This window comes from Stegostoma tigrinum, chromosome 30, assembly GCF_030684315.1.
Source record: "Stegostoma tigrinum isolate sSteTig4 chromosome 30, sSteTig4.hap1, whole genome shotgun sequence".
Taxonomy (NCBI): domain Eukaryota; kingdom Metazoa; phylum Chordata; class Chondrichthyes; order Orectolobiformes; family Stegostomatidae; genus Stegostoma; species Stegostoma tigrinum.
The window spans coordinates 25509405-25532951 of NC_081383.1; the positions used below are offsets into that span (position 1 = coordinate 25509405).

General features: G+C 40.5%; 1 protein-coding gene across 3 annotated transcripts in view; it reads right to left on the bottom strand.

Annotated features, from left to right (window-relative positions):
* The window catches only part of slc1a6 (solute carrier family 1 member 6), a 91507-nt gene that overhangs the window by 52336 nt on the left and 15624 nt on the right, over nucleotides 1-23547 (bottom strand). The window contains exons 2-3 of one of the 3 annotated variants that reach the window (XM_048559969.2): nucleotides 5295-5350; nucleotides 2286-2533 (exon numbers count right to left, since the gene is read on the bottom strand). In XM_048559969.2, coding sequence (XP_048415926.1) covers nucleotides 2286-2502 — 217 coding nt within the window. In that variant the 5' untranslated portion in view covers nucleotides 2503-2533; nucleotides 5295-5350. Of the gene's footprint in view, nucleotides 1-2285; nucleotides 2534-2674; nucleotides 2894-5294; nucleotides 5351-23547 lie in introns of those variants that run through there. The other 2 variants (XM_048559971.2, XM_048559968.2) reach the window with 2 other exon arrangements.

Below are 23547 nucleotides of genomic sequence, written 5' to 3' on the forward strand. Positions count from 1 at the left end.
TCACCACCAAGTTGTATCATGTCAGGCAAAGCACAATGTGATGGAATGTAAAATCGACAAGATCATCAGAGGGTTAGATAGGGTGGACAGTGAGAGTCTTTTTCTGAGGATGATGACTTCAGCTTGTACAAGGGGGCATAGCTACAAATTGAGGAGTGACAGATGTCGGAGGCAGGTTCTTTACTCAGAGAGTGGTAAGGGCGTGGAACGCCCTGCCTGCCAATGTAGTTAACTCTGCCACATTAGGGGCATTTAAACAGTCCTTGGATCAGCATATGGATGATGATGGGATAGTGTAGGGGGAGGCGCTTAGATTAGTTCACAGGTCGGCGCAACATCGAGGGCCAAAGGGCCTGTTCTGCGCTGTATTATTCTATGTTGTATGTTGTACGTTGTATGTTCTATGTCCTCTACACTGCCAATCATGCATTCCCGGGTCAGTAACAGCATGGATAGGTAAAGATACGGCTCCATTCTACACGATCAAAAAAATTGCTAGATCAGATGTGTCACAGATGCAGATGAAGTCTTCATTTCTGTCAGGTCAGCCACTTGCATATTTAGCCATGAAGTAACGATTATTCTGCATCATTGTATCAAGAAATATTGCAGAGCAATCTAGCAGGTAGAGATTTCAGGTGAGTGTTGTGGGGGAGGTCATTCAGTCAGTACTTAGTAACTTCAGTTGGAAACGAATGGAACGTCTAAACAAGAAACACCATCAGTCAGTTTCAACTGAGGTTCTGGTTCTTTGTGAGTGGGGTCTGCTGAGGTCCTACCAATATTATGGTGAGAGATTGAGATGATCTCCATAGAGTTTGAACCAAGTATCTCAAGGATAAGTTGAACAACACATAACACTTGTATTCCAACATGGGTCTAATATGATTAGTAAGGAGCCAAGAAAAAGATTCTGTGCAAAGTGGAAAGGTGGTGTGTCATACTAATTAGTAAGGTATATGTTTGTAGGGGACAAATCAATGAAAATTTCACTGCAATATTTAATAAGCATTGAATGCATGAGTTTTGGTACAAATTGATATGTTTGTATTTCTGCATCAGGCATCTTTCTGTCCAGAAGTGGAATACAGGTTACTAGAGGGTAATATTATTTTCTGAAAGGCTCACAGTTGAACAAACAGTTATTCCAAGTCAGAAGACTACATTCAAAAAATTGTGCTAACATCCTTTGAAAAAGAAAGAGAATACTTATATTCCAGTTTTCACCCTGATAGTGCAAAAAAGTCTGAAAATATTTTGATTCAGAGATAGTGGGAACTGCCAAGGCTGGAGAATCTGATATAACAAGGTGTAGAGCTGGATGAACACAGCAGGTCAAGCTGCATCAGAGGAGCAGGAAAGCTGACATTTCAGGTCTGGACCCTTCTTCAGAAATGGAGGAGGGGAAGGGGCTCTCAAATAAATAGGTAGACAGGGGGAGGTGCTTGACCTGCTGTGTTCATCCAGCTCTACACCTTGTTATCTCTGAAAATATTTTGAACTGTGTTCAGACCTTTTCCTGCAAATTTTTAACAGTCCTTAACCACCAGGATCATGAACACTTGTGTGGAATGCAACTGGCAGTATAGGGGAATGTGGAGCTAAACAGTCAGTTGGAGAAAAGAGACAACAAAGTGTGGAGCTGGAGGAACACAGCAGGTCGAGCAGCATCAGAGAAAAAGGAAAGCTCACGGAATGATTCTAGTTAGTGGAGAGTTAATCTCTGTAGTCATCACCAAATTGTATCATGTCAGGCGAAGCACAATGTGATGGAATGTCAGATCCCCTCTAGACTGCCAATCATGCATTCCGGGTCAGTAGTAGTATGGATAGATAAAGATACGCCTCCATTCTGCTCCATCAAAAGCAATGCTAGATCAGAGGTATCACAGATGAAGATGAAGCCTTCCACACAAACGTCAGCTTTCCTTTTCCTCTGATGCTGCCTGGTCTGCTGTGTTCCTCCAGTTCCACACCGTGTTATCTCTGACTCCAGCATAGGCGGTTCTTACTATCTCGCTAGGTCAGCTGGAGAAGTTGTAAGAGGTCAAACCATTGCTGATGTATCTGTTCTAACAAGGAATTTGGCTCGCTGTACTTTTGAATGTATTGAATCACCCACTTAAGGGTTTTCTTTAAGTGATCACAGTAAACGCATAAAAACTTTGGTCAAGTTGTTTTTGTACTTTATGTAATTTGAATAAAACCCTGACTGTCATGAGTCCAAATGTTTCGAAACCTGATTGGCCGCCGCCTGCAGAAACACAAGTAGCCGAATTTCTTACCCAGAATGACCGCAAAGATAGTTAAAAGGACAAAGGCATTTTTCTTGACAAAGCTCAGCACGCTTTGGCGGGTGATGTTACTCAAGCTCTTCTTCGCCCTCCCAGCTCGGCTCCTCACCGCCTTCTGCAAGCGCTGCACTCGGCTGTCCGCCGCACTCCGCTTGCCCGACTCTTCGTTCAGGAACAGGCTGTTCACGTTGGTCTGCCGCTCGCTCATGATCGATCCGATCTGCACCACTCGGGGCCAACTTTGGAGGAGAACAAAAAGATAGGTGAAATCACATTTGCGGAAATCTCTGAGCGGAATTCCACGCACACGCACACTATGATAGAGTCATTAATCAGGTCTTTGAGATCAAACTGTAACCAACTGGAACGGAACTTTGTACCTTCCCCTTAGTGAGTCGGGAGCCCCAGTATGAGGTATTACACTGCCATGTGTAGAGTTCCCTCGCCTGAGTTACATCTGCATTTATAAGTTCTAATTTCCGAATTTAAAAAAATGTATTCTCCTCATTTTCCTAGATATCTGGGAATCTGGGTGAATAGATTTGTTTGCAGTGAGCGCAGCTAGCCTGATGCCTGCCTAATCAAACCCTGCAGACTGGATTTCAGTCCCGTTTTACAGAGGAAATGACCTGTTGAGGATACTGCAGGGGGAGAAAAAATTCCACTGTGGCTCAAGTTTAACTGCCGTGGCACAACTCGCAGTGAAATGACAGAACCAAAGTATGCTGCTGTTTAAATATAAGCATTACTGAAAGCAGTAGGCATTCGAAGACAGACCACTGCGTACACAATGCTGCGCTGAACACTTTCAGAGATAAACATAGAAAGAAGTTCACACATTCGCACTTTATCAAGTATGAATTATTTTTAAATCGGCACAGCCCTCGTGTTGAAGAGTAATAGTTTAATCCTTTGAACTCATTGGCTGAAAATAGATTTTGTAAGTAACATACATAACGGAACAAGCGCTTTCAGCAAAGATCGTAACCTGTTCCTTTGCAATATTTTCCACAGATAGTTGGCTGCACGTTACTGTTCGGAATAGCAGTGAATGAGTGCTGGACCCATTGGTGATATTCCAGTGTCTGGTACCTTAGCGACATTAACCCATTTAAAATACAAACTGGATTAAACATGCATCCAGTTAAAACAATTTTCAGGTCATCGCCACGTTCAAAACAATTTCAGGTTCCACTAAATTCATTATCTAAATATAGGCCAAAAGATGCAGATCATGTCTTGCTCCTTGAAGAGTTTGAGTCTTCAATGAAGTACACGAATGATCAGATCCATATGCACTGGTTGGTAAGAGATAACAAGGTGTGGAGCTGCATAAACGCAGCAGGCCAAGCAGCATCTTAGGAGCAGGAAAGCTGACATTTTGGCCTAGACCCTTCATCAGAGGGTCTAGGCAGCATTTCTGATGAAGGGTCTAGGCCTGAAACGTCAGCTTTCTTGCTCCTAAGATGCTGCTTGGCCTGCTGTGTTCATTCAGCTCCACACCTTGTTTTCTTGGATTCTTCAGCATCTGCAGTTCCTATTATCTCTGGACTGGTTAGTAAATTCAGTATACTTTTAACTAATTATTCCTTAATAAAATACTGCTACTTCCCTGTCAGCTGCTGAATTTTGATGTTACATGATTATCACATGTTTTAAACTTGATTACCTAGTCTGTATATGAATTTTGTGTATGTTTTGATGTAATTCACACTGCAATTCAGCCTTTGAACTTCAAAAATAATGGGAACTGCAGATGCTGGAGAATCCAAGATAACAAAGTGTGGAGCTGGATGAACACAGCAGGCCAAGCAGCATCTCAGGAGCACAAAAGCTGACGTTTCGGGCCTAGACCCTTCATTAGAGAGGGGGATGGGGAGAGGATTCTGAAATAAATAGGGAGAGAGGGGGAGGCGGACTGAAGATGGATAGAGGAGAAGATAGGTGGAAAGGAGAGTGGGGGAGGTGGAGGTTAAGTATTTGATTTTCAAATGTGTTTATTGAATGATACATTAGATAGGCATAGATAGATACATAAGTACAGGAAAAGTATTCACATATAACTGTTCTGCTCACAAATTATGGGATATAGCTTCAATCCTATCTGAGTCAATATTAAAGTCTAGTGAGGCAGAGATAACAGCTTCCAATTTACTTTCATACACAATGTTAATCCTTCCTTTCTGGGCAGTCTCGTAGGATTAATGATGACCTACCTAATGATGACTTATTTGGAGATTTGTGCACTCTCTCCTCTGCCTCAACTTTGCCTCTTCCTGATGCAGTCTGTCAAGGTATTTCTTGCCTTCCCTAATGAATCTTCTTCACTTCAGTCAGTCACAAACCAGGGACTCCAGTGAATCAATGGGGACGTTTGACCTCATAAGTAATGTTTTAAGGGCATCTCTAAAGGAATGCTGCTATTCTCCAAGAAGTCTCATGCACAAATGATTTCTAATTACAGCAACTGCGTTGGGCCTCTGGTGTCAAGCATACCAACAAAATGCCCTGCACAGCAGACCTCATTTTGAGTGATCTTGCACCTCAATGCCAAGCAAGTTAGCTAGGGAGATGTCAATGCAGTTGGATGCCCTTATAGTCACTGGATTTAGAAGATTTTATGAAAACATCACAATTGTACTTCTCCTGTGCTTTGAGGCAGCGGCTTTATGTTGTTCAGGCCTCCAAGCTTTATAGGAATGCAGTGTTCCCTGCTGAGTAAACATGAGCTTCATGTATGAGTCTCATGTTTGAGATCCTGGTGCTCAATGTTCTGTTCCTCAGTTGGATGAACACTGAGCTGGTGCACTAGATGTGATGATGAATTTTGTCATCCATGTCTGTGTTGATCAAGAGGACAATTCCAAGGTATGGGTTTATGGGTCAATGTTAACATAAAGGTGGCTTTTCCAATATAAGGACAAAAATAGGAAGGTCATGCTGTCTTCACAGCTTGCATTGTCATGTAGAATTATAAAGTCTTGGATTAACTCCAATTACCTTTCAATCTGGCCATAGAGTTTTCTTGTTCCTCTTTGCTAAATCATGCAGCAGTACTGTGTTATACAAAAGACAGAAATGGCCATTAATTGTTCAAGATGAAGGTAATTTCTTTAGCAGTTATATAGCACACGTTCTTGCCAAATCCATATGCAATCTAAAATTCACAGCTGCTCAGTTTGGAATATTTGCCACAGGGAGAAACACCACCTAATTTTAATATATAAATCCTTTGGCCTCCTTAAAAAACAAGATGATAGTTGTTTTTAATATTCTTGCGGATTTTGAACAAAAAAACTGATATACACCTCCTTGTCATATGCTTCATACTGTTTAGACAGTTGATTGGTTTGTGATTCATTCTCATTAACACGAAAAATAATTATTTTCAGTTTCTTGACACCTTTGTTGTATAAAATTGTTGCTGGAATTTGCCTTTGCCAATCAGATCTGGCAATTACTCTTAAACCCTCTGGAAGATTTACATACCAAATTATGTCTGTTCAGATAAGATTCCATATGTAGATTAAACATATGCTATGCAGAAAATCATGGAAGCTTCAGTTGTCCCCAGTGACCACGTGTGCAGAAAATGTGTCCAGTTGCAGCTATTAGTAAACCACATTTTGGGGCTGGAGCTGCAGGTGAAGTCACGGTGGGGCATCCGTGGTACTGAGTCTGTTTTGGACTGCACAGTCAGTGGGGTGGCCACACTGCAGGTGAAGACTGAACAGGCAGAAAGGGTTTGGGTAACTACCAGGCAGAGTAGAGGAAGGCAGGTAGTGCAGGAGCCCCTGTGGCCATCCCCCTGTCTGACAGACATACCGTTTTGGATACTGTTGGGGGAGGTGACTGTGCAGGACAAAGTGGGGTCAGCCAACTTCATGGCACCATGGGTGTGTCTAGGGCACAAGAGAGGAGGAAGAAGATGACAGACCAGTAGAGTTAGTGGATTTAACTCTTAAGTTGAACAGACAGGCGTTTCTGCAGAATAGAATGTTGCTTCACTGTTGCCAGGTTTCAGAATATCACTGAACGGCTTCAGGATATTATAAAGAGTGGGAAGGACAAGCAGATAAGAGATCGTGGCACGTATTGGTACCTATGATATAGTTAGAAAAAGAGAAGAGGTCCTGCCAACATAATTTAGGGAGTACAAAATAGATTAAAAAGCAGGATCCAGAAGGTAGTAGTCTCTGGATTACTTCCATGTGACAATTAATATAGAAATATGAGGTTAGTCAAGATGCATGCATGACTGGAGAGATAATACATGAGGGCGGGCTCTAAATTCCTTTGATATTTGGGACAGTTTTTGGAGGCAGTGGAACCTGTACAAAGTTGGAGGACTGCACATAACCTGGAATGGGATCAGTATTCTTGGAAGAAGGCTGCTAAAGCTTTTGGGGGGGGTTAAATTTGGGTGGTTGGACAGAAGGTTCAGCAGGGTAGATTAATGGCCAGAATTAAAGAAAGCAAGTGAATGAGGAAGGCATAGAAATTCTAGGCCAGGTGAGGTAAAAAGGAGTTTGGTGATTGGACGATATTTATTTTAAAGCAAAGAGTCTGATGAACAAGGCAGATGAGTTAAGGGCACAAATTATGACATGAGGTTATGTTGTCATTCCTGTCACTAAGATGCAGTTGTGAGAGGCACAGGATTGGCAGCAGAACATTCCAGGGTATAGGGTCTTCAAGTGAGAAAGAGAAGGAGATAAAAATGAAGGGGTGAGTGTTTCAGTATTGATCAGGGAAACAATTACAGCAGTTGGGAAGGATGGAATCTTAGAAGGCTCCTCAAATGAAGCCATATGGGTATAACTTTAAAACTAAAAAGAAACAATCACATTGCTGGAAATGTCTGTAGGCCCCCAAGCAGTCACACAAAAATAGAACAGCAGATATGTGGGCAAATTTCAGAGAAGTGTAAAAGTAGTAGAATCATGATGGTGTGGGATTTCAACTCCTCCAATATTAACTGGAGTAGTCACAGGGACAAAATTAATCTGCACTTGGAGATGCAGGGATTAATCAAGAAAAATCAGCATGGTTTTGTTAAGGGGAGGTTATGTCTGACAAATTTAATTGAATTTTGAAGGAAGTGACCAGGTGTGTAGATGAGGGCAACACGTTTGATGTCGTCTACTGGGGTTTTAGCAAGGCTTGTGATAGGATCTTGCATGGGAGATTGATCACAAAAGTAAGGCCCCATGGGATCTCTGAGGACATTGATTAATTGGATCCAGAATTAGCTGAGTGGCAAGAAATGGAGGATGATGGTTGAGGTGCACTTTTGTGACTGGAAGTCTGTTTCCAGTGGGATTCTGCAGGGGTATCAGTGGTGTGGCCCTTGCTGTTGATATAAGTGACTTAGGTTTGAATGTATGAGGGTTGATCAGTAAGTTTACAGATGATATAAAAATTGGTGGGGTGGTCAATAATGAGGAGGGTAGCCTTAGATCACAGGAGGATATAAATGGTCTGGTCAGATGGGCTGATCAGTGGCAAATGGAATTCAATAAGGGTAAGTGTGAGGTGATGCACTTAGAGAGGGCAAACAAGACAAATGAATGCAAGATGAATAGTAGGACATGGGAAACACCGAGTGTCAGAGGGATCTTGGTGTGCATGTCCACTGGTCCCTGATGATATCAGGACAGGTGGATAAAGTGATTGAGGCAGCATATGGGATACATGCCTTTATTAGCTGAGGCATAGAGTTTAAGAGCAAGGGGTTTAGGCTGGAACTGTATAAAACATTAGTCAGACTACAGCTAGAGTATTACGTGCAGTTCTGGAATCCACATTAAAGGAGGAAAGTGATTGCAATGGAGAAGGTGTAGAGGAGATTTATCAGGATGCTGCCTGGGCTAGGGATTTTCAGTCATGAAGAGAGATTGGGCAGACTGGTGTTGCTTTCCCCTTGGTTGAGGGGTCAATGACAGTGGGCATAGATTTAAGTTAGGGGGCAGGAGATTTAGGGGGGATATGAAGAAAAACTTATTCACCCAAAGGATGATGGGAATCTGGAACTCTGATAAGGATGGTAGAGACAGAAACCCTCATATCATTCAATAAGTATTTAGATGTGCGCTTGTGATATAAAGCCATACAAGGCTGTGGTCAAGTACTGCAACATGAGATTAGACTAGTTAGTGGTTGTTTTTGATGACTGCTTGTAATCACATCCTTACCATCATCCTACACACATTTCAGTGACACAATTCTTTCACGTGCTACCTTGACAGTTGAATTTTGAAAATCTAACAAATCACATTAACTGCATTTTGTTTTATCTAACATCTGTGTTGCTTCTTCAATGAATTCCCGAATGTTGGCTGAGGCAGGGCTGCCTCTTAGAGTCAATGCTGAGTGACCCTGATTTTCTCAATAACTTCTCCATCTGTTTGAAAAAAATCATTGTGTTTTAAAATTCAGTTTTTGTTGATGAATAATTCAATTGAATCTATCTAGCTTATTTTTTGGCTTGCCTCTTTCTTAGCTTTGAAGAGATAGTACACAATTTCTTCATTTCAACCCTGTTTTCCATTTTCTTTTTTTATTAGCCATTGAAATATTATATTGTAGCTAATTCCCTAATCTTCAGTGCACAGTGATTTGTTTTATTAAATTTCTTTAGCACTGCCTTGCTTTGGATAATAGCCTCCATTTGCCATTCTACCCTAATTACTAGAGGTTCTACAATTTGAATATTCACATAAAATCTTGGCACTTTTCACTATTATCTTCAATTAGTTAGATTTGAATTTATATTTTGATAATAGTATAATAGTTCACTCCTAGCAATACATGATTACAAAACAGTTTGGAGCTCTACTCAGAATATCTGGTTGATTAGAACAGAAACAGGCCCACCAAACTCTTGAGTATGTTTTGCCATTCCATGAGATCACAGTTGCCTGGAACCTAGCCTATTTCACATACCTTGGCACCTTATCCCTTGTTACATTTGGCAATCAAAAATCTATCACTCTGGGAACTAAAATCATTAACTGAGCCAACATCGACAACAATTTGTGGGAGATGGTTTCATTCTGTTACCACCCTTTGCCTGAAGAAATGTTTTCTAACTTCTCCCCTGAATGACCTGCCTCAGACTTTGGACTTCTCCACCAGTACAAATGTTTCTCTCCACCTACTTTAACAAATCCATTTAATATCTAAAATAAAACTAGTCTTTAACCTTACACATGTTATGGAATGCAAGCCTAAATTGTGCAATGTCTTCTCATAATCCAACCTTAAAGCACTGGTAACATTCTAAAGGTTATATATTGCGTTCCTTCCAAGGCTGATATTATCACTTCCAAAATGCAGTGCCCAGAAGTGTGCATTGTACTCTGATGTAACCAAATTGTGGCTTTAAAAAATTGGAACATCACATCTGCCCACTTTTATTCTAGCCTTCTACTTATAACACCTACATTTCTATTAGACTTTTTTGGTTATATTTTGTACCGATCACTGATGGGAAGATTGCTGACTTATTCTGAAAGCAGATGGAAGCCACATATTGCTTAAGCATTGTGACAATGGGAATTATTAGATTTGGATCTTTTTACTATTAGTGCTGCTGGAGAAAGTGATATTTTTCCCGCAATGATCTCTTAGCCTCAGTATTCTCCCTCCTTATAGCTTTCCTGTTTAATTTTATATTCACTCATGCTTTCTTTCATATATGAGTCTCCTTTAATTTAAGTCACTTACGAAACAAAAATACTCCACTAAGCCTTTCTAGCTGCATCTGCTAGAAACAGGCAATTATCTCAGAAACTGAAGCCACCAAGTCGAAGATAACTTTTAGGACATATGGATTGTCAAGAAGACCCACTGTAAAGTCAGGCAGGAGATAAAATGCTGCTGAACACAGTTTAATGGGAGCAAAATATCAGTCATTCAAGATAAGGGCGGAATTATCTTTATCTGTGTGTCCCATTTGTGCTTGTTCACAGTATATTTCTTTGAGAGAAAATGGAATGGAGTTCTGCTAGACTCTTGTAAGAGACACACAAAATTAATGGACAAGGGAAAAATGTCCAGTGGTTTTCTAGCCAATTGGATAATAGTTATGATGCCTTCTGCACATAATATATACATCTCTCACCTGGTAAGAGTCATATAAATTCCTGGCAGATTCAAAATAAAGGCAGATTATAACCTTGGACAGTCATGAGAAGTAAAACCATAAAGTTTCTCTCTGATACCTTTAGGTGTTTAAAACTGTTCCAGGAGATCATATTGACAATGGGGAGGTGATGGCCTAATGGTATTATCACTGGACTGTTAATCCAGAGACCCAGATAATGTTCTGGGGATAGTAGGAACTATGGATGCTGGAGAATCTGAGGTAACAAGGTGTAGAGCTGAATGAACACAGCAGGCCAAGCAGCATCAGAGGAGCAGGAAGGCTGACGTTTCGGACCGAGACCCTTGTTCAGAAATGGGGGAGGGGAAGGGGGTTCTGAAATAAATAGGGAGAGAGGGGGAGGCGGATAGAAGATGGATATCTATCTGCCTCCCCCTCTCTCCCTATTTATTTCAGAACCTCCTTCCCCTCCCCCATTTCTGAAGAAGAGTCTCAACCTGAAACATCAGCCTTCCTGCTCCTCTGATGCTGCTTGGCCTGCTGTGTTCATTCAGCTCTACACCTTGTTATCGCTAATGTTCTGGGGACCCAGGTTTGAATCCTGCCATGGCAGATCGTAGAATTTGAATTCCACAAATATCTGGAATTAAGAACCTAATGATGACCGTGAATCCATTGCTGACTGTCAGAAAAACCCATGTGGTTCACTAATGTGCTTTAAGGAAGGAAACTGCCATCTTTACCTGGTCTGGCCTAAATGTGACTCTAGACCCACAGTAATGTGATTGATTCTTAACTGCCGTCTTGGATAGGCAATAAATGCAGGTCTGGCCAGCAATGCCCTTGTCCCGTGAATAAATGTTTAAAAACTCTGATTTACATTACAGTGTACTTGGCTCCTCTGTGAGGTGGTACTATTCTCAATCAGGTAAAGCAATACAACCAACATTCAACCTTGTGAGTCTGCAACCTACTCCACTGATCGTTGTGAAATGAAGAAGCAGCTAACTTAACTTTATTCCTCAATAAGTGTAAATGTGACTCCTGGTCCTCCTTAAACATTCATTTACGGTAATTAGTTCATGTAAGGATGATCAAGTACTCGTCATTATTATTTTATAAGCCTCAATCAAATTGCTCCAAGTCTGTTTTCTCTAATGTGTGAAGACCTGGTTTGATCAGGTCCAATTTCACTTGCTCCAGTTATATGTTGAAAAATGACTGCGCAGGTTGATTAGAAATACCTACAAACTTGAGCTTTTGAGTTTATTGGATAGTTAAAATGTTTTAAATTAGGCAATTATTCTTGTGGCCTTCTTCTGTACTCTTTCCAAAGTGACTCTATCACCACCCATATTAGCAAACCGAGTTTGGACACCATATTCAAAATGAAGCCTAACCAGGTGTAACAGGTCATTTTATTTTGGATTGAGTTCTCCAGGACATTAGACCAGGAGGCTAAGGCCATAAGAAATAGAAAGAGAAGTAGGCAGTTCAGCCCCTGGAGCAAGGAGAATATACACAGGACTTTGTGGCCACAGCTCTCTGCAACAAGGAGTTCCAAAGACTTACAATTCTTGAGAAAAGTAGTTCATTCTCAGCTCAATCTTAAATTGGTGCTCCTTAATTCTGAGACTGTTCCCTCTGGTCCCAGACTTTCCCATGAGGGGAAGCATCTTCTCAGTATTCATCCTGTCAAGCCCCTTAACTATCCTTTACATGTTAACGAGATCACCTCTCATTCCTCTAAACTCCAATGAGTCAAGTCCCAACTAGTTTAATCTTTACTCATAAGCCAATAATCCTCCATATGAGGAATTATTCTAATGAACCTTCTCGAACTGACTCCAATGAAATGTTATCTTTCCCTGAATAAGGAAACTAAAACTGCTCACAGTGTGCCAGATGTAGTCTTACCAGCACCACATATTGTTGCAGTAAGACTTCCCTACTGTTTTATTTAGCTACAGCATAACAACATTGATCATGAATCTTGAGAAATTATGCACAAACTGATATTTCTTTAAACATTGCTTTTAAATATATTACCTGTGGCTAATTTTATATTTAACATTAGATCTGCCCATAGATAATGTATTGGTCTCCATTTCCCTAAGTTAGACATCATTTTCAAAGTATAGAGTGACCTACGAGCACCAGTTAAGCAGCTTCTGCAGGTCTAATGCATGTACGTTTTATAATATGTATATGTGTGTATATATATATATATATATATATACAATTTTTCCAAAAACTGCATCTCGGATAAGAATGAAGATAGTAAAGAACAAAATTCCCAGCATGAACCACTTGTAATCAGTCCCCCAACACTCAGCCAATTCCGAATTCTCTGCAACCAATTATCATCAAGATTGGAAGATGCTATCCTGTAACAAAGCCAAAGATATTTTAAAAGTCCAAGTTTTGATGATATTTATGCAAGATAACCCTTTCTCCAGACAGGATGAAAGGAGTAAGAAGAAGCTTCCTGAAACAGATACACTGATTTTAATTTATTGAAAGATTTCAATACGCCCTGTGCATCATTTTCCTCCTCAATAATAGTCAGAAATATGAACACCTCAATGCCTATCAATAACTTGGATTCACAATTGCTGAGATGAGTTGCAGAACTCTTTAAAGTGAGAAATCATGTTTATTGCATTAAATACATATCCTCCCATGCCTGGCTGTGTGAGAGAAGTTCACCTGCTGAGGTAGAAACATGCGGGTTGGGAACAGAAATAAAGAATATCCAATAAGTTCAAAATTCCTCCATTCATACACCTTTGAACCATACCTTAAGTTTCTTTTTGTCCCTTTGAACCATTACCTTTATACATGCCTTAGAGATTTTCTTTCATTTCTGTTCCCCACATATCCATATAACACTCTTCTCAGGCCTCCCAAAATAATTAATTCACATATGTATGCCAACCACTATGATCATCCATCTTAGATTAGATTCCCTACAGTGTGGAAACAAGCCCTTTGGCCCAACAAGTCCACACCACCCCTTGGACCATCCCACCCAGACACATCCCCCGATAACCCACACACCCCTGAACACTACGGGCAATTTAGCATGGCCAATTCACCTAACCTGCACATCTTTGGACTGTGGGAGGAAACCAGAGCACCCAGAGGAAACCCACGCAGACACGGGGAGAATGTGCAAACTCCACACAGACAGTTACCCGAGGCTGGAATCGAACCTGGGTCCCTGGCGCTGTGAGGCTGCAGTGCTAACCACTGAGCCGCTGTGGCGCCCCAAAATTTTCTGTATGTATTTTGATGCTTTCCAATCTTGTGTGTGGAAGATGACAAGCTGATCTAGACTCAAAACCTCTCACATGGCGATGACTATCCAGCCCCTTGCAGTTAGCTTCTCACCAGTAATATTTGTTTCTTCCTATGCTCGCTGTCTTCCAACATCCCCCTTCCGTCCTTTAGCCATACCACATTCCAATACTTCAATATTCCAACACATTGATTTTACAGAGAGCCATGATTCATATCAGACCCTTCCTGTTCTGTTAGGGAATTGAGCATCGCTGGTGAAACAATTTATTGTCTATCCCCTAAATGGTCTAGGATTGAATGGTTTGCTGGACCATTTCAAAGGATAGATAAGAGTCAACCACATTCCTTTAGGTATGGAATCATACGAAGGCCAGACCAGGTAAGGATGGGAAATTTTCTTCCCTTAAGGGGATTAGTGAAACAGATGGGTCTTACAACAATTGACAATGGTCACATGATCATCATTTAACTTCAGATTGTTACTATGTTCAAACATCACTACCTTGCCATGATGGGAATTGAATCTAAGCCCCCAGGATATTGATCTGGAGTTCTGGGTTATTAGTCTCAGTGACTTCATTACTATTCACCACCGCCTCCCCGAGCTCTGACTTCTATTTTTCTTAGAATCCTGCCCTTGGTCATCAGGAATCAGTATGTCACAATGTACAGAGACACTGATAAGTGTTGGAGGAGGCAAGTCTATGACACAACGTTTGTAAAGTAACTTTCAATGGCGCTGCCCTGCACTCTTGAAATTATGCTCCTTTGACAATGTTTTGACAACGTCACTCTTTTTCTTTAACCTTCCTATCCTGTGATTCTTATCTTGGTATAACCACGCCGAACTCTGATGAAAGCAATTCTCCCCTCAACTGTGAATAGTGTGACTTTTTGAGTTGCTCCTTACATTCAAAAATTCATTGAAGAAGTTTAGTAACTGAATGGTTATTAGGGTGCAGGCTTCTTTAATCTGCATATGTTTATATTTTTGCAGATACATATAAATGGCTCCCCACACATTTCACTATGATTACCATAGTACAGATTTTTAAATACTTTCAGTGTTGCCTTTAACAGTATTCATCCCTGAATACACTCACTTTTGTTTTAACAGGGAAATAAAGGTAAGCAACTTTTCTCACATGGGAAAATAATCCGGTGACAGTCAGGACTTTAGCAACAATACAACTGGATTCTGATTGTGCTGTGACCTTCCATTCACAGTGAGGTTTGAACCTCAGGCCATTTCAGTATGTAAAGTGAGGAACAGGAATGTTTGGCATTTTATTATAAATTAAAATTAGCACCAAAAACATACAATGCACACTCCTGTGGAAGCAATCACAACAGTTGTAAGCTATCAGAACAAAGTCGACCTCAATAATAAATCTAATTGTCATTATGAAGATAGCAGAATTTATGGAATCCACTGTAATTAGTCCGTTATTATTCTGAGAGACAAAAAAGGAACAAAGGTAAACCAGCCTTTCTTAAACAGTAACATATCTAGGCCATATTAATACATTCCTCTAAAGTTAGGAGCATTCAGTTTCTTTCGTTATTGTTCTTCATGAAATATAGTTATAAATACTTTTGTCTAATAATTTTATACCGAGAGCATTAATATAAAATAGCAGCCTAGGAATTTCAGGAAAAGTGGTAGTGTAATAGGGCAGTACTTCTTCATGACATTTAATGGCAAAGGAAAGAATTTGCATTTATGTAGCATCTTTCCTGATCTCAACATGTATCGTAACATTTTACAGCCTATTGACTATGTTTCAAAATGCTTAATGTTGTGCAGCAGGAGGTATGTTTGACAATATATGCACATCTTGTCCCTCAATATTTATAAAGCATCTTTTATAAACCCAGGACATTCCAGTGTTCTGGTCTATTAAGTGTTTTTGAAGTATAGTCAATGTTCTAATTTAGGAAACATGGCAGTCAAGTTTGGCTTAGCATAGTTCCACAAACAGAAATGAGAAGCTTTTATTTTGTTGTGTTGGTTGATGTTTAAGTATTGGACGGGAGCACTTGTCTCCCATCCTTTGGATCGTGCCATGGATTCTGAACTGCCAGCTGGATTATATGGTTAAGACACTGAGTGGGACATGGGGCCATAGTCTTCCAACTCAAACGTAAGAGTGCAATTCAATATCACAGGAATGATATCTCTCTACAATCCAATACTAATGACTCTGTCCAAAATTTAACAGACAGAATTTCAACCACCAAGGGATGTGATTTAAGGACCCAAAAGTGGGACAGCAAAGATGGTGGCAGAGTAGGCTGCTTCAGCTGGAGCTTATCCACTCCATCAGTTTCTTTCTCGTTTCTTTCTCTTTTTTTCTTTTTTTCTCTCGGCGTTTCTTTCCTTTTCACTCTGGCATCAGCGCAGACCTGGTGAGATGTCCTCTTGGACCAGCCCAGCGTGGCGGTGTCTCAGCACGGTCTCTTGTTGGCATCTCAGCCTGGCTTGGCAGTGTCTCATCCTGGCTTGGCAGTGTCTCATCCTGGCATGGCAGTGTCTCATCCTGGCATGGCAGTATCTCATCCTGGCATGGCCGTGCCTCAGCATGCAAGTGGCCCTTCACGTGGGCATGAACAGGAGGCAGCAGGAGATCAGTGAGGCAGCAGCTTCAGCAGCAGCAATGACATTGTGGCCCAACGTGGGAAGAACGAGCAGTGAGGGAGGTCCCTCAGTATTTGTGGCAGTGGCAAGAACATGCAGCTGAGGTTTCCTGGAGATTGAGCTAAACAGAGAATCAAAGATGGTTGAACTTTTAACTTTATTCCTGTATTTTTCTAGTTTACGTTAAGAAGGACTTTAATGTTAACTGTTACCTATTTCTTTATTTTTCTACTTGTTCTGCAAAGATAATGCTTAACTGCTTAACTTTGTTTTTTTGCTACTTTGTACCTACATTCTTTTGTATCGAGGTTCCTTTGTACCCAAGATGGTGCCATGTGTGATGACATTAGACATTTTTCATTGTACTCCTGTGCTTCTGCACTTGAGTACTTATGACAATAAAATCTAAATGTAAATCTAAAAGACAAACAAAGACCCAAAAATGGAAATAAATGGGAATTCTGTCTCCCTCAGGGTTTAGTCTGGGCAGGTTTGCAAAAACCCCTGTGGACCTGCGAAGTAAGTAATTAAAATGTTCAGGGGACAGTTAACTGTGATTATAAGCCTGCAATTTGGCTTACACAGCCAGGCCATTATTTTACTGAGGTGCGTGGAGCTCACCATGGCCAACAAGATACTTATCTGGACTGGCCTACATTTGATGCTAGCTGTCGATTCTGGATTCCATGAAGTCTCAGGGCATCATGTCAATCATGAGCAAGAGAACCTCTTGTTGATTACGCCCCTACCAACTTCCCCACTCTCAGTGATGAATCAGTACTCCATCATGTTGAACACTACTTCAAAAATGTATTAAGGATGGCAAGGGCACATAATGTACTCTAGGTGAGGCCTTTCAATGTCCAAAACCAAGAGCAGCAGCGCCACTATTGACCAAGCTGGATGAGTCTTAAAGGACATTGCTGCTACACTTGGTCTGTGGCAGATCATAAAGAAAAGCAACACAAGAGAAAAGCATACTTGACCTCATCTTCACAAATCTGCCTGACACAGATGTACAGTACTTGTGGAAATGAGGCCCCTTCTTTGCACTTAGGATGCATTCCATCAATAGCATTATCACCATGCTAATTGGGATGGATTTTGAATAGGTCTAGCAACTCAAATCTGGGCATCTATGAAGCATTGTGAGCCATCAACAGCAGCAGGACTGTACTCCAATACAATCTGCACATCATGAGCAGGGGATCATTGCTGATTCAATGAAGAATGCGGGAGGACATGGCAGGAGCCGAACCAGGTATATCTAAAACGGAGTTGCCAGCCTGGTGAAACTACAGAGGACTACTTGTGTACCAAACAACACAAGCAAGTGATAGCCAGAGCTGAGTGATTCTGCACCAATGACAGATCCAAACTTTACAGTCTTGCCACTTCAAGTCATGAATAGTGGTGAACAAATAAACAACTCTCTGGAGGAAGAGAGTTCACATACATCCCACCCTCAATAATGAGGGAACCCTGCACTTCAGTGCAAAAGAAAAGACTGAAGCATTTACAACAATATATTTGCTAGAAGAACAGAGTAGACAATCCATCTCGGCCTCCTTCAGTGGTCCCTAGTATCGCAGATGCTAGTCTTCAACCAATGTGATTCACTGCACATGATACAACAAATGCAGAAAGTACTGGATACTGCAAAAGATATTGGCCCTGATAACATTCCAGCGCTTCCAGGGATATTCACTTCCGTGTAATTCTATAGACAGTGTTTTCAAAGTCCCAGCTTAGATATTTAAAAATAAATACTTTATTTATTTAGTAAACAATAAAATCTTGCAAAGACAGGGTATTCCAAACATGTAGAATGGTCACTTTTTAATCAGGTTAGGGCAATTTATGTAGAAATCAGCCAAAGTTAATTAAAATCTTAGAAATTGTTGTTACAGCACAAATGAAGAATGAGCTCGGTATTGATTAGTATTAAGGTGATAAAATTCATGTGCCCATTTACCGGCTCCTTCTTCCTATTTTGTTGTGTCTGTCATGTGATAACATGCAGTACTGTAATATCCACACAGAAGGTCATCCAGAGTAGCAGAACCAATGTATGAACCAATGCATTAGTACTTTAACTGTATTGATAGCCAGTTTAAATTTCTGACATTATGCAGGAGAGCCCTGTTCACTCAACAATTTAAGTCAAGAATGGGCTTCATGTTTAGCAGAATTTGTCGATCAGTTACATACAGTTAATACAAAAAAGAATGAGACAGGTAAGGCAGATATGTTGGAGTTGATGCTTTTCGCTTCTCCCCAAGTTCCTGGTGCAGCAGATGTGGGAGTAAATACAACAATGAAATGGGCATTTTTTTTATCATCTTCAATGCAGGAAACATTTCAAGGTACTTACAAACATAGGGACATATGAATTTAGAGCGTGAGTAGGCCAGTCAATTCCTCAGGTCCATACTACTATTCAATAAGATCATTGCTGATCGAATTACTCCAATTTCCCACCTAACCTGACAACCTTTCACCTCTTCCTTCATCAAAAACCTATCTCCCTCTGTCTTAAAAATGTTTCAAAGTCTTCACTAACCTTTGAGGAAGACAATTCCAAAGAACCACAATCCTCCATGGGAAGGAACTTCTCCTAATCTCTGTCTTAAATATTTTTAAAAATTCATTCTAGTTATGAATTCCCTCATAAGAGGGACATGGCTCCCTGTATCCATGCTGTTAAAACCCTTTAGATGCTTGTATGTTTCAATCAAATTGTCTCTTATTCTTCTAAATTCCAGTTGATACAAGCCTGCCCTGTTCATCATTTCTGTATAAGACAACCCATCCATTGCAGTTATTAGTCTCATAGACCTTCTCTAAAGTGCTACCAATGCATTGACATCCAACTGTAAGTACAGCGGCCAATACTGTGCACAGTGCTTCAGATGTGGTCTCACCACTGCCTTGTATAACTAAAACATAATTTCTCTATTTTTGGAATTCTCTTCACAATAAACAATAACATTCAATTAGCTTTCCTAATTACTTCCACACTGAAATGTTGTGATTCATGTACTCGGACACCGAGATCCCTCTGCACCTCAGAGCTCTGTAATCTCTCAGCATTTAGATAATATGCTCCTTTTTCAATCTTCCTGCCAAAATGGCTAATTTCAGATCTTTCCACATCATACTCTATTTAGCAGATCTTTGTTCACTGACTTATCCTATCCATATCCCTTTGTGACTTCTTTTGAACATCTTCACAACGTGCTTTCCTACCTATCTTTGTATCACCAGTAAATCTAGCAACCATACCTTAGGTCCGTTTATTCAAGTCGCTGATATAAATTGTGAAAATTGATACCTGTGCCATTTTGCCGACCGTAAAATGATCTATTTTTGCCTGCTCTGTTTCAACATTCCCTCGAAAATGTTTTCTGCTGTGTGGATCTCTGAGGTCTGTATATGGCACCTGCTACTGGAAGCAGAGGCCAGTGCATTGGCACACTAATTGAAATGTGCAGAGCCACCCAGGGATGCACTCTGCTTCCTGTTAGCTAGCCAATCTTCTAGTCATTCCAACATGTTACCTCTTACAGTGTTAGCTTTTACTTTCTGCAATAACCTTTAAAGTAGGACCTTGTAGAATCCTTTTTGGAAATCCAAGTACAGTATATGCATTCGTTCCCCTTGATCTAAAGAATATGTTACTTCCTTAAAAGAACTTAGAAGTTAGTTAGACCCATAATTTCCTTTCAACAAAACCATTTTTACTGTGCTTGATTATGTAGAGCCTTTCTCAGTGTCCTGTAATAATGTTTTTAATCATAGCTTCTAACGTCTTCTTGACGACAGGTGCTAATCTAACTGGCATGTAGTTTCCCACTTTCTGTCTCTGTTTTTGAATAAAGGAGTTACAGTTGCCACTTCTGTTAAAACCCTGATTTAAAATTGTAGGGTTAGACCCTACAGCATAGATCCTGATCCCAATGATGGCCTCAGTTTTAGTTTGGGAACCATTTAAATCGCAGCAGATGACAGTTATCCGTTTCCTGTTAATTCCCTCTATTTCTGCCCCAAATCACATCAGGAAAAAAATCCACTGCAAGGACTTTTAGAATATTGTGTACAATTCTGATCTCCCTGCTAATTGGAGGGATTTTGTTAAACTGGAAAGGGTGCTAGGGACCTGGGTTCGATTCCAACCTTGGGCAACTGTCTGTGTGCAGTTTGCACATTCTCCCCATGTCTACATGTGTTTCCTCCAGGTGCTCCGGTTTCCTTCCAAAGTCCAAAGATGTGCAAGCTATGTGGATTGGCCATGCTAAATAGCCCATAGTGTCCAGAGATGTGAAGGTTAGGTAAATTAGCAAAGGGAAATGCAGGATTACATGAATAGGGAAGGAGGATGCGTCTGGGTGGGATTCTCATCGGAAGGTCGGCATGGACTTGTTGGGCCGAATGACCTGGTTTGACACTGTAGGGATTCTATGATTCTATGTTGCTGGGACTGGAGGGTTTGAGTTACAAGGAGATGGTGGATAGGCTGGGATATTTTATACTGGATGGTTAGAGACATGGGGTGGGTTGATTTAAAAGGGACCTAAGGGGAATTTTTTTCACACAGAGGGTGGTGCATGTATGGAACAAGCTGCCACAAAAAAATTATAGAGACCCATGCAATTACAACATTGACAAGACATTTGGATAGATAAATGAATAAGAAAAGTTTAGAGGGATATGTACCAAACACAGGCAATTGGGACTGGTTCAGATTAGAATACCTAATCAGCATGGGTGAGTTGGACCAAGAGGTCCGTTTCTGTGCTCTATTACATGGTTTATGGTTTCATATGGACACTGATGGAGATTTGGAGCATGTACCTTCAGGGAACCTGTATGCTTTTCTTGCAACATTTGGAACTTCTTTATATTTTAGATCCGTAATAACATTTCAGGGCTTTAATGAGTACCACAAATATTTGTGGAAAAGATAGCATGAAAAGACCTATTCGTTTACACCTTTATGATTGTTCACACCCATGTTGGAGATGAAAACATCACTTGGAATTATTAAGCTTGGAGACAGTGAACACAGACACAGAAATACGTAAACAAATTTGCCTGCTTGTAGCAGAAGTGAGAAGTGGATTTTTATTATTGAACTAAGGCTAGGAAACTCTATTTCTGTCTTTCAAGAAGAAAAAGTGCCCAGTGAAAATATGGATTACAAAAGAACATCAAATACTGAGAACTCAAACGATAACTGTACCATTCACTATTGCCAGTGGTCGAATGTATGAACTATACAGTGGTCTCAGGTTAAAACCTTATGCCTCAAAGCCACCTAAAAGAAACTGCATATTCTTTCATCTTCCATTTTGTACTGGACGCTATCCCATTCAGAACTGTAACCGTGCGTGTGTGTGTGTGTGTGTGTGTGTGTGTGTGTGTGTGTGTGTGAGAGAGAGAGAGAGAGAGAGAGAGGCTAAAAGTTGTGCTTGACATTTAATCTTTATTATTTTTCTTGGGGTTAGTAGGTGATAAAATTGCTCTTTATTATTTGAAAAAAACCCTTGTAATTGTCTCCTTCCTGTTAGGGTAGAAATCAGTAACCTGCATTCCATCTGGAGAGAGGTATAGCCCTGTGCTAAAAAGAACTTACAGCCAGCCAGGAACACTGGAAAGAAGGGAGCTGATTCACCATTCCACACAGCATTGTCACATTGTTTATAACTGCTTGATTGAAAAGATGGCTTTCATTTGTCTAAAAGATCAGGACAGCACTAAGAACTGCAGACAATAGTAGCTATTACCAACCTGTGCCTTGCAGATTTCCTACTTCTCTATCTTCTCCACTGTCTTTCTAAATAGTCATAGAGTCATGCAGCACAGACACAGACCCTTTGGTCCAATTAGTCCACGCTGACCATTATCCCGAACTAAACTAGTCCCAGCTGCCATATCCCTTCAAACATTTCTTATTCATGAACTTATAATAACTGTAAGAAATCTAGAAGTAAATCTAGAAATAAGCCTGAATCTCAGAAGCAGCTGCAAGATCCAAACTACTCTCAGTATGTTCGCCATGTAGCTGAAAGCTTTGTCTTGGTGATCAATGAGCACTTTGAGAGCAGTTGGGCATCGTGCACAGGCAGGTGAATCATACAATGTTTCAAGATCGTCTTCTGCCTTTTAACCCCACAATGTTTTTAAACCTTTTTTGTACACAATGTTCAAAGCATGGGAGATGATACTGAGTCTCAGAATTATTTCCTCAATAAAGTCCGGCTTCCCTTTCTTGAATTTTTCCAGTCAGACATCGATAGAAACATCGGAGAAAGTGGGGGTCTCACCACAGCTGGTATTGCCAGAGTTGTTTCTTCTGCCGCCTCTTTGAAATCTTCCCCAATTTCCTGTGTTTTCAGCCCCTGAAGTAACAGTGCTCTTACACAAGGCAGCTGCAGTATCTTATATTCCTTTTTATAATCAGTCAGGCAGCAGGAAGAGGACTGAAACCATCTCCTGGAGTGTATAAGTCAAGGCCATCAACACCAACAAACGTGAACCAAGTTTCCAGCAGATTGACATGGGTGGGTGGAAATCCTGTCTGATCACTTTCACTGTAGGTATAGGAAAGCTCATTGCTTTTGAGACAGTGATATAAGAAACTTCACAAAATTTATTTCTAGACACACAACATACAGTTTAAATCAGTAAAGATTCCTTTATATCTCAGTCTGTGTGTTTTAGCTGATGTCCCTTACTTTGCTAAATTACCAATCAATCCTTGTGAATTTGCATTATTGAAAACTGCCAAGTACTACAGAAATATTTCTATAGCCCTACGCAGTCTATATCAATACCCTCTCACTCCTCTCAGAAATACATATGTATTTGCTATCTTGGAATCCTGCCATTTTGTTTTTACTTCAACAAAATTTTGAGAGTCATTTCCAACAATCACTGGGCGTATCTGGGTAGGTGTATTTAAATGAGATGTTAATAACTTCACAATGCCATATGTTGCAATTTTCTTCACTATTGCCTCAGTAATCCTGGTTGCTAGGCTTGCCAGCTTGCAACATGTGTTTCATGTTGAGTTAAATATCTTATAAAATTTAAGTAATGGCTTCGATAGCTAGAGACTTTTCCCCAGGGCAGGATTGAATGCCACGAGGGGTCATAGTTTTAAGGTGTTAGGAGGAAGCTATAGAGGAGACGTCAGAGGGAGG